The sequence below is a fragment of the Trichechus manatus genome, unplaced genomic scaffold (assembly GCF_000243295.1).
Source record: "Trichechus manatus latirostris isolate Lorelei unplaced genomic scaffold, TriManLat1.0 scaffold00028, whole genome shotgun sequence".
Taxonomy (NCBI): Eukaryota; Metazoa; Chordata; class Mammalia; order Sirenia; family Trichechidae; genus Trichechus; species Trichechus manatus.
This window is the reverse complement of record NW_004443964.1, coordinates 7,693,560-7,709,978: the sequence shown is the minus strand read 5'-3', so window position 1 is coordinate 7,709,978 and position 16,419 is coordinate 7,693,560. Positions and strand designations below refer to the sequence as shown.

The 16,419-nt window shown below is 44.7% G+C and overlaps 1 protein-coding gene across 1 annotated transcript; it reads right to left on the bottom strand.

Moving 5' to 3' along the window:
• Nucleotides 1-585: 585 nt before the first annotated feature.
• On the bottom strand, nt 586-10,690 carry LOC101356371 (CMRF35-like molecule 2). The gene is given in 4 exon segments (XM_023729429.1): nt 586-829; nt 1,714-1,795; nt 4,296-4,682; nt 10,636-10,690. Coding segments are annotated over 4 exon segments (753 nt in total). The 5' UTR covers nt 10,676-10,690.
• Between the last annotated feature and the right edge of the window lie 5,729 nt (nt 10,691-16,419).

The following is a 16,419-nucleotide window of genomic DNA, read 5'->3' as shown; positions in this document are numbered from 1 at the left end:
CATGGTCCCGGACATAAACACTAGGCAGACACAGTGAGGCTCTGGAATTTCTGTCCTCTACTCAGAAGTCATGACTAGCATTCCTGAGTTACATGGGATTATAGACATGTTTTGTGCTAATCACAATCTTTTTTTAAATGGAATTTGTTGTCTATATGTAACAATGAGAAAATTTCACTTCTGGCTTCTCTTTGAAAGATAGGAATGCCTGCAAACAGTGGGCCCACAGTGCCACATGGCGATAACTGGCTGGCTGCTGCCCATTAGAGGGGACATGCATATCCCAGCTGACCACAGACTCCACCCCACCCTACTGTATTATACCCAGCTGTTTGACCCCTTTGTGTTATCTGTCTGGCACCTGTCGGTATTTGAGATTGCTACCACCACTTCATACTTTCAGGGGGCTGAAGTGGCTAGAGAGGAGAAAGGAGGAACCAAGCACAGGGACTGGATCCAGGCCCAGGAAAACCTCATTCCCTGTCTTACTCTGAGGACTCAAAGCAAGTGTACTCTAAGATCCAGGCCCCCCACCAGGCACAGGAACAAAATCCCCACAAGGCCCAAGACCCCTGCAAAGTCCAGTCACTTCTCCTCCTGCCCTGGGGCTTGGAGTCCGAAGGTCTTTCTCATCTTGTCTGAAGGGCCGTATCCCGGGACAAGGCATTCCTGGGATGGTGACCTGTGGTTCCTCCTGGACAGGCTAACTCTACTTCCCCCAGGATCCCTTTGAGGCCTGTTCACCCAGAGGACAGCACTGAGAATGCTCAGGAACAGGGGCACCTTCAGGAAGACCAGGAGCAGGAAGTGGATGCTGCTGAGCAGAGACCTGTGCGGGACAAGGTGACCAACAAGGAGTTGCCTCCTTGGGAGAGGCTTAATACCCTCCTCTCCCCACCTCTCCCTGCACTGTGACTCTAGAGCACAAATAATCCAGGGTCAAGCCTGAAAGGACCCATGCTAGAGCAGGCCCTCTCTGGGGCCGTTTGCCCGTACTCCTAGGTCAAGACCTGCCCTTGAGACTCTCTTCAAGGAGACATGATAGAGCAAAGAAGAAGAAGGACGCAGGTGGTCCCTGCTTTCCAGATCATGTTCCTGAGCCCACCTCTCTGTCCCCTCCCCCTCACAGTGTCCCCATTATCAGTCGACTTCTTGAAACCTGTCCTCACCCAGACTTTAAAGCCCTCACCCCTCCGTTCCCACCTGCCAGGGTCTAGCAACAGCATCACAAACCTTTCTGGGTATTTTTGGGGGGAGAGGGAGACCAGATGCAAACTCCAGCCTGGAGCCTTCCCTTCTCCCCACAGACCCCAAAGGCAACTCCTGGTAGCAGTATCCTCGGCAGAACAAAGACCTTTGAAGGTGACTCCAGATTAGGGACCCTAGAACCAAGACCTAGAGTCCAGAACCAGTGGAGAAGAAGAGGGGAAAGGGTGGGATTGGGTGAAGGGGTGGCATGTCCACCCATAACCAGCCTCTGGCCTGTACCCCACATTTGCCTTATGGGGGAGGGGCTCACAGCACAAGTGACATTTTCTACCCAGAATCCACCTGCTGCCTTCGAGTATGTGGAAACCAGGACCAGGTTTGGAGGAAAGCCCAGCACATGGTGAAAGTTTTGGGACATGGATGCTTCCACCAGCCCCCACCCCAGGGTGCCCAGTAAGGTGCTGAGCCCCCTCCCACTATAGTTTCCAGGATGTGAGCCCTTACCCCGGGTGGTGAGACAACGTGGTGCTGAGGTTTTGTCCAGCAGTCCCCAGAGGTGTGACTGGAAGTTTGGTCCTCTCTGTTGCTAAAATAAAAATCACACATCAGGTTACTGCTCTCCCTGCTGAGCTCTAAGACACCTGTTCGGATCTGATTCACATGGAGCCATTCGCTCACAGAAGGGGCTCGAGAGACGGCCTGAATCCACACCAGGCCACTTCCTGGGTGAAGTGTGGACAAGGAAACCTTCCCACCACCGCCTCATTTCCCATCATCTGCCCCTCAGGGCCCAAATGAGCCCTTCCCAAAACTTCCCACGAGAGTCATCTCCAACAAGAATCAGGTCTTTCTTTGAATCCCAAGTCTGACTCTGTCTGGGGTGAGGGTGGGGATGTCTTAGGGGCTTCTCCAGCCTGATGAGGAACTCCAAAAGGATAAGGGGCATGGGGAAGTCTGAAGAAAGATGGTTGAGCCTTTGGACCAGGGAACCTCACAGAAAATGGGTGGAGGCTCAGAGCACCCCCTTTCAAGTGGAGATCATTTGCGGCCACCTTTCCCACAACTGGAGAGGGAGGCAAAAAAACAGGGAACTCAGTGTAGAGGCAGTCACCAGATCCTCCCAAGGACTCAGGTGTCTTAGACTATTAGCATGACCTGTACCCTCACCCCCACTCCACTCCTACCCGTGATTCCCATAACAGAAGCTCAGGCCTTCATAGAGTGCCCAACAAGACTCCATTTCACCCAACAAACAGTCTTTGGCCTCCTTGCTGTTGGAGATTCATTGATGGAAATGATACCATCCCTGCCCTTACAGAGAGGCAGAGACACATAAAAAACTAGGCTAATTCCAATACAAAGTGGTGCGCACTCGAATGGAACTCTGTACCAGGCACAACAGGAGCACCAAGGAGGAAACATCCCATTCATCCACCTTCTGGGTAAGTGGAAAGGAGGAATGAGAAATGGGGTGGCACCTAGAGGAGGCTACATGGATGAGATGCATATTTTAGGACATGAGAGTCATAAACATGTGTTATAAGCTCAGGTGAAGGAATAGTGATGAGGAAGAGGCTGAGGACAAGACACGGCATGGATAATTGATGGAGTGAGAACATGGATGAGAGAAGAGGGAATTAGACTCAAGGTGATAGGGAGGCAAGGAGCCATGGGGTGAGAATCCAGCCTCAAGGATGATTGTCCTTGAACAGGAGGAGGAAAACGTTATCCTCATCCTGAAAGGGAAAGAGGGAAGGATGAGTTAGCCTGAACATGTTTATAGGTGGAGAAGGAAAGAAGTTGAGAGTTCATGTCTGATATCCTGCGTGCCTTTGGTAAGGTAGAAGAATAGGAGAGTAATATTGGAAATCAAGAACTTCTATTGACACCATATGCACCATTCTGTGGCTTTATTCCAGCAGTACTGAGCAAGTGGATTTCAGGGTAGAATGACATCTTGTCCTGGTTTGCCTAACATTTTCTAAGTTTTAGCAATGAAATCACAGTGTCCCGAGAAACCTCTCAGTCTTGGGAAAATCAGGATGGTTGGTACCCTAATTGGCCCAGAGATGAGAGTTTTGTAAAGTGGATAGAGAAATGGTGCCCGGGAGTTGAGGGTGCTGGTAACAGAAGAAAATACAGTCTACTATTGGTGTTCAGAGTTGCTTAGGAAGGAAGTGAGAACGGGGCAGGGTGGAGAGACAATAAATTGGGAGAAAATAGAGGAAGTGGAGGAAAGGACCAAAGGATTGGAGGTGTCTGTGAAGTTGAGAATAGGTATAATATGAGTGGGAGAGGACTGATTGATAGAAAGTTGTCAGAAAGTAGAATATTTCAGTGCAGGATTCTGGACATGGACCACTCTGGGGTGATGACAAAGTTTGTGATGTTGCCATGGGTGGAATTTTGAAAGAGTGTACATGAAGATCACTGAAAGTGAGAAGATCTTGGAACCCAAGGCAAGGGTGTTTGACAAGTTATTTATTAAAACCTCCCAAGATGATGGCAGGGCTTGGGGTCGTTGAATGTTGGGGAGTAACCTGGAAGCCAATAGACGGAATGTCAAGGAGAGGTAGAGGGTGGGTGAGGCCATGCGACACAAATTTTAAAGGGAGCGGATGGGAATATAAAAGGTGGGAAATTGTAATGGGAGTTGGGAGAATATGGACAAGGTTTCATGGTCCCAGAGCCTATGGGGTATAGAAGAGAGTAGCTTATACTCAAGAAGACTATTAAACAAGAGGAGTTTTCCCAAGTGAGGCCAATTTCAGGACAACATGGTAGAGGGAATGTTCTGTGAGGAAGCTGAAGATGCATGGGAGTTTGTTTCCTTTGGGACAGGCTTTCCAAAGTGTACAGTGGAAAGAACTTTGGCTCAGCCTGGAGGCGCCTCCACAGGCAATAGGGTGAGACCCAGGCCCTATAAGAATGAGGGTTCCATAAGCTGTGTTCCCCTCTGACCCATCCCAGAGCGGAAGGCTCAGCCACCTCCCTCCCTGCCCACATCCCAACTCCATGAAGACGAGGACAAGACCCAGAGACACAGGTAAGTTAGGCTCCTCTTCGCCCGCCCCCTGCTCAGTCACATCCCATAATTCTGCTGCTGGAGTGCAGGGAACTCTTATCTGGATACACAGACACATTAACCTGGACCGAGGGGTCATGTGACAATGCATCCAGGATCCACATTGTCTGAATTCTGCACCAGTAAGACCCAGCGTCATCTGTGTTGAGATTCTCCACCGTCACCATGAGGGTGAGGTTATCAGCATGGTCTCTGATGGTCACACAGCCATTCCTCTCTTCTTTCTCTTCTCCTTTGGTCTCCACAATTACGTCACATGCTGTGTCATACTGTCCTCAGCGCCAGTATTTGTTATACCCCTTGTACACATCCTCATACCGACACTGCACGCTCACAGAGCCCCCTGTGGTGCCACTTACAGAGCTGGGGCCTGTCAGAGATGGACAGCCTGGAAGACACAAGCCCACATCCCAGGTCTCCATCCAGATGGGCTCATAAGAGCTTTCCCTGAAGCTCAAGGGGTAGGGGATATAGGAGAGCAATAAATTCAGAATGGAAATACCAGATGGTGTAGCAGAGAGACCAACAGAAAACACTCTGGAATGTTTTGTGAATATTGCCTGTTTAGCTTTAATCTAAACATCCCCATGGCCAGGGAATGGAGCTCTGTGGAGAAGGCAGATTTGGGACTTCATTCTCAGCTCTTCTACTTAGCTGAAATGTCATGGGCTAATCCCTTCACCACTTCATCTGTCAAATAGAAATAAAGCTATCTTCCCTGCCTAGATCCCAAAGTTGTCAGAAGGTCAGATTGTGTCATAGATTTGAAAGTGTTTGCAGACTGTGAAATGCGTAATAAATCAGAGTTTGCCCATTTTATATTGAAATTCACTTTCTTCCTCTATATTCGACTTCACCTCACTACCTTTGTCCTTTTTTTCCTCATTCTGCAATTGTCCCTTCTTTCTTTTCATCTCTTTCTCATTCCTCATTCGCATGCTGGAAATACAACCTTTTCAGGTCCCCTCCATAAATTAAAAGAGACCACAAGTTTTCCAGACAGTTTGTAACACCAGATAGGTGCGATGGGTGGAGGAGTATGCTGGGAAAGAAAGCAGGGAGCTGAGCCAGGCACACCAATGAAACAAGACAAGCTGTAGAACATCTGAGCCCAGAAGGAATCCCCAGCTGCAAATTACCATGGATGTGAGCTGAACCTGTGGGGTTGGAGATGTCAGCCTGCTCCACACAAGAGAGACGGGAAAGAAATTTCCAGCTTCAGTTTAACCCAGGCTAGGGCACATTTAGATAAAAATTAGCAGATTTAAGCAAGAAGGTACCACAAGCAGTTATCTGCCAGTAAACCAGCTCTTGGGGATGGAGGTAGGGACCCCTGATTTGTATGTAGCTTTTGCTGATTCCTGTGGTGTAAATACTCTCATCGTGACTGATTTTAAGCTAACAACATGCCATCACTGAATGCAGAGTTGGGAAGACATAACCATAATCGGCTCTTTTGAGCCGAATACCGGTGGCATAGCTTCCAGCATCACAGCAACACAGAAGCCCCCCCACGTGTCTGGCAGTTTGTCTTGCTGTGGGGGCTTGTGTGTTGCCGTCATGGTGGAAGCTATGCCACTGCTATTCAGATACCAGTAAGGTCCCCATGCCGGACAGGTTTCCACTGAGCTTCCAGACTAAGACAAACTAGGAAAAAGGACCCAGCAGTCTACCTCTGAAAGGAATTAGCCAGTGAAAACCTTATAAATTACAGGGGAAAATTGTCTGATATCATGTCAGAAGATGAGCCCCCCAGGTTGGAAGGCACCCAAAAGACGACTGGGGAAGAGCTGCCTCTTCAAAGTAGAGTCAACCTTAATGACGTGGATGGAGTCAAGCTTTCGGGACCTTCATTTGCTGATGTGGCATGACTCAAAATGAGAAGAAACAATTGCAAACATCCATTAATAATCAGAACGTGAAACGTACAAAGTATGAATCTAGGAAAATTGGAAATCGTCAAAAACGAAATGGAATGCATAAACAGCGGTATCCTAGACATTAGTGAGCTGAAATGGACTGGTATTGGCCAGTTTGAATCAGACAATCATATGGTCTACTACGCCAGGAACGAAGACTTGAAAATCAATGGCGTTGCACTCATCATCAAAAAGAACATTTCGAGATCTATCCTGAAGTACAACACTATCAGTGATAGGATAATATCCATATGCCTACAAGGAAGACCAGTTCATACGACTATTATTCAAATTAACACACCAAAGACTAAGGCCAAAGATGAAGAAATTGAAGATTTTTACCAGCTTCTGTAGTCTGAAATTGATCAAACATGCAATCAGGATGCATTGATAATTACCGGTGATTGAAATGCATAAGTTGGAGACAAAGAAGAAGGATCGGTAGTTGGAAAATATGGCCTTGGTGATAGAAATGATGCCAGAGATCCTATGATAGAATTTTGCAAGACCAACAACTTCTTCAATGCAAATACTTTTTTTCACTAACATAAATGGTGGCTATACACATGGACCTCGCCAGATGGAATACACAGGAATCAAATCAACTACATCTGTGGAAAGAGATGATGGAAGAGCTCAGTATCATCAGTCAGAACAACGCCAGGGGCCAACTGTGGAACAGACCATCAAGTATTCATATGCAAGTTCACGTTGAAACTGAAGAAAATTAGAACAAGTCCACCAGAACCAAAGTGCAATCTTGAGCATATCCCACCTGAATTTGGAGACCATCTCAAGAATAGATTTGACGTGTTGAACGCTAATGATTGAAGACCAGAGGAATTGTAGAATGACATCAAGGACATCATACATAAAGAAAGCAAGAGGTCATTAAAAAGACAGGAAAGAAAGAAAAGACCAAAATGGATGTCAGAATAGACTCTGAAACTTGCTCTTGAACGTCGAGTAGCTAAAGCAAAAGGAAGAAATAATGAAGTAAAAGAAATGAACAGAAGATTTCAAAGGGCAGCTAAAGAAGACAAAGTAAAGTATTATAATGACATGTGCAAAGAGCTGGAGATAGAAAACTAAAAGGGAAGAACATGCTCGGCATTTCTCAAGCCAAAAGAAATGAAGAAAAAATTCAAGCCTCCAGTTGCAATAGTGAAGGATTGTATGGGGAAAATATTAAACCACACAAGAAGCATCAAAAGACGATGGAAGGAATACGCAGACTCATTATACCAAAAAGAACTGGTCAATGTTCAACCATTTCAAGAGGTAGCATATGATCAGGAACTGATGGTACTGAAGGAGGAAGCCCAAGCTGTGCTGAAGGCATTGGCAAAAAACAAGGCTCCAGGAATTGACGGAATATTAATTGAGGTATTTCAACAAATGGATGCAGCCCTGGAGGTTCTCACTTGTCTATGCCAAGAAATTTGGAAGACAGCTACCTGGCCAACCAACTGGAAGAGATCCATATATATGCCTGTTCCCAAAAAAGGTGATTCAAACGAACGCGGAAAGTATTGACCAATATCATTAATATCACACGCAAGTAGCATTTTGCTGAAGATCATTCAAAAGTGGCTGCAGCAGTATGTCGACAGGGAACCTCCAGAAATTCAGGCCGGATTCAGAAGAGGACAGGGAACCAGGGATATCATTGCTGATGTCAGATGGATCCTGGCTGAAAGCAGAGAATACCAGAAAGATGTTTACTTGTGTTTTATTGGCTATACTAAGGCATTCAACTGTGTGGATCATAACAAATTACAGATAACATTGTGAAGAATGGGAATTCCAGAACACTTAATTGTGCTCACAAAGAAACTGTACATAGATCAAGAGGCAGATGTTCAGACAGAACAAAGGGATACTTTGTGGTTTAAAGGCAGGAAAGGTATGCGTCAGGGTTGCATCCTTTCACCATACCTATTCAATCTGTATGCTGAGCAAATAATCCAAGAAGCTGGACTATATGAAGAAGAATGGGGCATCAGGATTGGAGGAAGACTCATTAGCCACCTGCGTTATGCAGGCGAGACAACCTTCCTTGCTGAAAATGAAGAGGACTTGAAGCACTTACCGATGAAGATCAAAGACCACAGTCTTCATTATGGATTATACCTCAACATAAAGAAAACAAAAATCCTCACTACTGGACCAATAAGCAACATCATGATAAACAGAGAAAAGATGAAGTTGTCAAGGATTTCATTTTACTTGGATCCACAATCAACACCCATGGAAGCAGAAGTCAAGAAATCAAAAGACGCATTGCATTGTGCAAAGCTGCTGCAAAACCTCTTTAACGTGTTGAAGAGCAAAGATAGCACCTTGAAGACTAAGGTGCACCTGACCCAGGGAATGGTGTTTTCAATCACATCATATGCATGTGAAAGCTGGACAATGAATAAGGAAGATCGAAGAAGAATTGAAGCCTTTGAACTGTGGTGTTGGCGAAGAATATTGAATACACCATGGCCTGCCAAAAGAATGAACAAATCTGTCTTGGAAGAGGTACAACCAGAATGCTCCTTAGAAGCAAGGATGGCGAGACTACGTCTTACTTACTTTGGACATGTTGTCAGAAGGGGTCAGTCCCTGGAGAAGGACATCATGCCTGGTAAAGCAGAGGGTCAGTGAGAAAGCAGAAGACCCTCAAGGAGATGGACTGACAGAGTGGCTGCAACAATGGGCTCAAGCATAACAATGATTGTGAGCCTGGCACAGGATCAGGCAGTGTTTCGTTCTGTGGTACATAGGGTCGCTATGAGTCAGAACCGACTCGATGGCACCTAACAACGACAACAACAACATAAGCAGCTCCAGTCACCACTGCTTTGGGTGCCCGTTTCATTAATCATGGTGATCACAAAGTGTCCACTGCACTCTACAGTTTGTCCATCATCATCATCTAAGACTTTTCAAGTACTTCCCATGTGTAAGGAGATGCATCTCCTTACACATGTCTTTCTGAGTCTAGGATCATAGATTACAGGGGCCTTAAGGGACCTTAGAGATCACCCAGTCCACTCTCTCCTTTTATTGACAAGAAAACTGTCTTTTGGTTAATGTCACCAGCTAGTCTTCCTCCTTTAAATCTCTTGCTTTCTCATTAACCACGTGGGAAGAGGCTGGTCATCATGTTGGGCGTCATGAGGGAACTCAACCATAAAAATCATTCTAATGTGAAGAACATCCTCTATATTTTATCCTAAACTTATTTCCCACAGAAAAATGTGCACTCGTGCATTCTGAATGTATTTTTAAAAGTACATTCCGAAGGTTCAATCTTTGCAGGACAATTTTGTTTTCTTAGCCCGACACCTTGTTCCAGGAAGGATTTAAAGTGGATGTTTAGGATGTTTCATTATTTCCTTCTTCTTTTTCTTTATTATGCTTTAGGTGAAAGTTTACAGCCCAAGTTGATTTGTCATACAAAAATTTATACCATATTGCTATGTGACATTGGTTTCAATTCCTACCATGTGACAGCACACTCCCCCTTTCCATCCTGGGTTCCCTGTGTCCATTCAACCAGTTCCTGTCCCTTCCTGCCATCTCATCCTGCCTCTGGACAGGAGCCACTCATCTGGTCTCGTGTATCTGATTGAACTAGGAACCACACTCTTCACGTGTATTATTTTATGTTTTATAATCCCGTCTAACTTTGTCTGAAGAGTGGGCTTCGGGCATGGTTTTAGTTCTAGGTTAACAGAGTGTCCAGGGGTTTCAGGGGTTCCTCCAGTGTCAGCCGAACTATTAAGTCTGGTGTTTTTATGTGAATTTGAGTTCTCTGCATTTTTCTCCCACTCCATCTGGGACTCTTTGTTATGTTCCCTGTTAGGGCAGTCATTATTTCCTTCTAACAAACTTTTCCAATCCCTTTAAACTAAGTTCTGGCAAAATAGAACTATTGGCTGATTCCTGAGCCTTCCACAATCTTTAGTATCTCTACACTTCCATATATTCCCATTTTATGTTCTGCCAACTCATTCATCCTTCAAGACTGACTTCCAAAGAATCCTCAGTGAAGATTTCCATCTTTCCAGAAGCAGAATTAGAGGTCCCTGTTGTGCACTCTCAAGATGTGTATATATCTCTACCACATCAAGTTCCACATTGCATCGTTTAATTCACTGCCTCATTCAACCATGAGTCCGAGTGCAAATGTGACTTGCAAATGTTACACAGCTCCCAGAACAGTTCTGGCACATACTTGGGGCTCAGTCAATGTTTGTAGGACTTGTCCACCAATGTATGAACGTGTGAAAGGATATATAGAAGGATTAATGGATGTTGCCTTCCCATTTCTGCTGACACTTCACTTCTGGTTTAAACCTAGGACTGACCCTTCTACCTACTATCCTTCCCCCAGAAATACCAGGTTCTCAAAGCCCCAGCCCCACTCACCTGGGAGACAGAGAAGGAGCAGCACTGGGGGCAGCCACATGATCCTGTCTCCCTGGTGCTGTCCCCAGCAAATTCAGGTCTCAGTTGGAATCCAGGTATTTGTAACAGAAACTAGAGTCATCTACCTTCTATTTGTTTAAAGTTCTTTTGTGTTTTTCTCTCATCTGCTTCCTTTTTCACTTCTCAGCAACTTCCTAATTTTAAGAAAAAAAAAGAAGAGAGGCAAAAGACACTTCAGAAAATGAACTAAAAGCAGTGAGGGAAATCTGCTGATTTTTCCCCCTTCATTTAAAGACAATATGATGTTTAGGGCACAATCTGATCCTTCATGAAAGTCCGTCACAATATATGAAACATCCAACAGAGGAGGCTGCTTGTCCCCTGCCTCATGCACTCTTCTTCCTGCCTGGCGCCTCTTCCTTGATCTACTCAGTTGCCCCTTCTCTCTGGCTGCCTACATTAGATCATAACATTTATTTGCACACCTGGGGTGAGGACTCCTCATGTTTCTCTCTCAACCATTTTCTCTGTACAGATGACCCCATACCTTCCTCTGATTCAGTGTCCTTCCTGGGCTCCAGACCTAACACTCCTGTGGGGAAACTCCACTGATTGTACACTCTTAACTGAGTTAAGTAAAGAGTCATCATTAAGAGCATAGATTCTGGAGTCACACGAACTCAAATACCATCCTCATCATTTACTAGCCATGTGCCCTTGGACATGTTACTAAATCACTCTCATCCTCAGTTTCCTCATCTGTCAAATGAAATAATAGTAATAATTCTTTTCTCATAGAGTTGCCATAGGAAATAAATAAGTCAATGCAAGTAAAGTGCTTGGCACAGTGCCTGGAACATAGTAGCTGCTCAGTAAATATCTTTAGAATAATCCTGGACCATTGAAGTAGCTTTCCATCTCAGCCAGCTATACATTCCCTCCAATCCAGTTTACACATCAAAAGCACATTCTTCTCTAAGATGCAGGTGTCTGAAAATAATAATTCCAGTGATAGCCCCCAACAGGTGCTTCTACTTCTTCTCTTTCCCAAGACAGATGCCCATAGTCTAACCTTCACTGTCTTTCAGAACACTCTACTGATTACCTGGCATTTCTAAACTTTGCTATCAAAGCACAACTTCTTGTCTCCTCTCTTTTACCATATCTGATGAAGTATGATATACAGGATTGAGTCCTGGATGGGACAGCAAAACACATGGGTCCTAGTCCTATGTATATTACTCGCCACTCACCTGGGGAACCCAGGACGAGCAGAGCTGATGGTATGAGCAAGTTGTGTGCCTCTGTGCCATTTCTTCAGCATAGACAACAGCTGGAGGCTTCAGTTCTCCCCCAAAAAGAGGATGGAACAAATCTCCAACTCTTTCAGTTCTACTTTTATGTTGTTTCCCTCTGCTTTTTTTCCCAATCCAGTCCCTGGAGTTGTTTATAAAATAAATAAAATTGGAGTGAACAAAGGTAAGAACAGATGATTGAAAAAATATATGAAAATACGTCCAATGTGGTCACATTTCATTATGATACAAGAAAGTCCAAATTCCAGGCCATGTGGCAGACTGAGCGAACATAGAGACTCCCCACTAGTTCCAAACACTGAAATTGTGTATAAAATACATCATGTTTTAATGCATAATTGAAATCAAAATCAAGAAAGAGAAATCCCCAGAGGCCAGAAATGTAAAGGGAACTGAATGCCAGAACCGTGAACAGGATCTGATACCAAATGTCTAATGGGGACTGTTAGAAATGGATATGGGCTTTAGAAGCTGGAGGAGGGGTGCTGTCTGTATAGAGCTGGGTCCGTGAAGGGTCATCACATCCATGAAGCCAGGGAGGGGAAACTCCATCAACTGGCTCAGGGAGGCATCAAGGCATCTTGGCCACCTAGAGCCATAAGGAGTTGGAAAGTCTGTCACGAGAATTGGCACTTTCAGTTGCACTGCAAAGAGATGTGAGACTCAGAGTCATAGCTTCCATGGTATGGAGGTCTCTGGTAAAGCAATCAATATAAAAGCGGGTTGACAGATGATGAGGTTTGTAGGACCTTGGAAGAGTTGAACACAAAACCACAACCACACCTTCAGGCACTGCCTGTTTTTGTAGGACCTATGAACTAAGGTTCATTGAAAGCAAGGGAAACCCTCAGAGAGATGGGTTGACACAACAGCCACACAAGGGACTCAAAGCAGGGCTTCAAACCTGTTAGGTCTTGTTCCAACCCCTGCTGAGCATTTGCATTTCTAACAAGTTCCCAGGTGATGCTGATACTGCTGGTTAGGGACCAGTTCTGAGAACCACTAGTAGAGCTATGGTTCTCAAAACTTATCATCCATAAGAATCACCTGGGGATCTTGTTAACCTGTAGATTCTGATTCAGTATATCTGGGATGGAAATGCAAACCGAAACGAACCGGTTCGAAGCACTGGCTTAAATATACCAGCAACCGCGAAGATGGCTCAGGACCGGACAACACTTCTTTCTGTTCTATATTAGGTCACCATGAGCCGGAGCAAACTCCTCTGCAGCTAGCAACAACGTGAGCTAAGGATAGGTTTATAATTTATTTATAAATGGTTGAAAAAAATCAAAAGAAAAATTGTATTTCGTGATCCATGAAAAGTATATGAAACTAAAATTTTCAAGTATGTAAATAAGTTTTATTGGATCAGAGCCTTATGTATTGCCTGTGCCAGCTTTTGTGCTACAACCATGGAGTTGAGTAGTTATGACAGAGACCATATGGCTCACAAAGTCAAAAATGTTTACTGTCTGACCCTTTGTAGAGAAAGTGTGCCAGCCCTCGGATGAGATACCAAGAGAATGAGTGAAGAGGGCTGAGTTGCCAGGCTCTGTAACATTTACAGATTAAGTGGAGGAGGGACAGTTAAGTAAGGAGTGTCTAGTGAAGCAGGAGGAGCCTGGTGGTGCAACAGTTACGCACTTGGCTGCCAACCAAAAGATCAGCAGTTGAAATCCACCAGGGGTTCCTAGGAGAAAAGAGCTAACAATCTGCTCCCATAAAGAATGCAGCCTAGGAAACCCTACGGGGCAGTTCTGCTGTGTCCTATAAGGTTGCTACGAGTCGGGATCAACTCCAGGGCACACACAACAGCAACAGCAGTGAAGCAGGGGGAGATCCAGGAGAGTCTGAAAGCAAAGAATGGAGCAAGTTCCTAGAAGGAAGGAAGGAGTGATGGACTGAGTCAAGCGCTGCTGAGAGGTTGAGTAAGATGTGGAAAGAGAAGATGCCTTTGGATCTCGCACCAAGGGAGGTTGCTGGTACCCTTGTCAAGAGCGTCTTATTAGATGGCGGGGAGAGAAGCCAGATGGAAATGGTTAAAGAGCAAATGAGAGATGAGGAAAGCTAGTGTCAGTGAGTGTAGACAGTGCTCTTCAAGAAACTCTAAGAAAGAAATCAGAGGGAAATGGAGAGCTCTGGGGGGCTGAGGGGACTGTCTTTATTAAGAGGGAATCTAGTCCTTGGGTGGTGCAAAGAGTTAACAAGCTCAGCTGCTAATCAAAAGATCAAAGGTTCAAGTTCACCCAGAAGCTCCTCAGAAAAAAGGCCTGGAGATCTACTTGCAGAAAATCAGCCACTGAAAACCCTATGGAGCACAGTTCCACTGTAACATACATGGGGTTGCCGTGAATCACAGTCGACTCCATGGCAGGTGGTTTATTCCAGTGTGGAGATAGAGTGAGTGGGCAGGTCTGCTGGAAAATCTGTCTTTTTTGATAGGCAGGCTCCAGGATATCATTCTGCTTCTTAAAGAATGTAAAATCCAAGCACAGAGATAGATTTAATCACATAAAATTAAGAAACATTGGAGTGTAAAAAAATAAAAAAGATAAACAACAAAATAAGATAAATTGAAACAGGAATGTAAAAAAAATTACTATATGAAGAGCTTATGCAAATCAAAAAGAAAAATACTAAAACCCTAGAAGAAAAATTGCCAAAGGCTAAAACCCTCAGTTCACAAAAGAAAAAATGCCAAGGGCTAATATTCAACAGAAGAAAAAAAATTGTTTAACCTCATTGGAAGTCAAACACATGAATATATTGCATGATAAAAGTATAAAAATTTCTCCAGTTAGCCAAGATGTGTTTAACAGCCAATAAAGGCAGCCAAGGGGTGGTGCCGTGGGCACCCCATATACAATTAGTGGCTGACACATTGCTCTAATTCTGCAAAGCAACTTGACAATAACTCTGAAGAGCTCTAACAACGGACTTTGTCGTTGCCTAATAATTGTACTTCTCATAATCTGGTCTAAGACAAAATTGGGAACGTGGACACATGTTAGTGAAAATTCAGAAAGATCCGAATCATTCAACAATAGGATACTATATAACTATTACAAGTACTATACAGCTGTGTCTTAGGCTGTGTTCTCTAGAGAAGCAAAACAAGTAAAGTATGTAAATATATATATAGAGAGATTACATCAAGGAAACAATTCAAGTGATTGTAGAGGCTAGAATGTCCCAAGTCCGTGGATCAGGGTAGAGGCCTCTCCCAAGTCACACAGCCACAGAAGCTGGCAAGCCCAAGATCGGCAGGTTGGAGAGCAAGGCTCTGGCTCACAGGCTGTGCAGATGGACGAATCCCAGGTTCGGCAGATAAGCTGACAGCCCAAGTCCCAAGAACGGGAGTTGAGATGACAGGAAACAGCTGCAGGATCCAGAGAGAGCAAAAAGCCAGAATGTCTGCTTATATACAGATGCAGGCCACACCTCCAAGGAGACTCCCTTTCATCTGACTGGCTACTCACAGTATATTCAATCATGGGAGTGATTACATTAAAACATTATAACTATAGTTAGGTATGTGGTATAAAGAGCCCTGGTGGCGCAGTGGTTAAGAGCTCAGTTGCTAACCAAAAAGTCGGCAGTTCAAATCCACCAGCTGCTCCTTGGAAGCCCTATGGGACAGTTCTACTCTGTTCTGTAGGGTTGCTATGGGTTGGAATCGACTTGACAGCAATGGGTTTTTTCATTTTATGTGGTATAAAGGAAATAATAGTGGACAATAAAATCAGTTAAACTTTAGAATTCATGTCTAAATCACTATTGTTAATGGGGTTATTGTATTTCTTGAGAATGTTAAAATTAAGTCTTGGAAAGAAGATACACATGGTTTAAAAAAAAAAAATTTTAATAAAAGCCACCATCTGGGTCTCCAAGCCCAGATCAGCACAGATTCTTCGCACTTCCTGCGGAAATTCTGGGGAAAAGGATGGTGGCTGGGTCAGTGGATTCTGTTCAACCACTGAGGGGTATGGGCCTCTCTTCCTAGGCAGGTTTCGGGTTGCAAATGGAGAATCGAATGTTCCAGTGGACAACAGAGTGAGCAGCTTCCCATGTGGGGAAGGGATTTGCAGCTTCTGGGGAAAGGTCTGGGCTGACCTTGAGTATCTCAGGAACACCAAATGGCACAGCCGCAGCAGCTGGATGAGTCTGGACAGAGTGATTCATAACAATAGCTGCAGTGCTAGGAGCCTTACTCAAATTATTTTTAATGTTCACAACAAAGCCGTAAGGTAAGTACACTACCCTCACTTTACAGATGAGAAAACAGGCTCAGAGAGGTTCTGAAACCAGAGGTCATCTATGCAAGCTCTCAAACCCCAGGTTAGTTTGTTGTCCTTTGGGAAAACTCAGAGCAGCCAGCAGGAAACCTACCTGTAGAGGAGACCCAGAGCAAGGAAGTAGGGAGATCACTTTCCCAAAGGAAGCACAGTTCCCATTCCCATAGCCC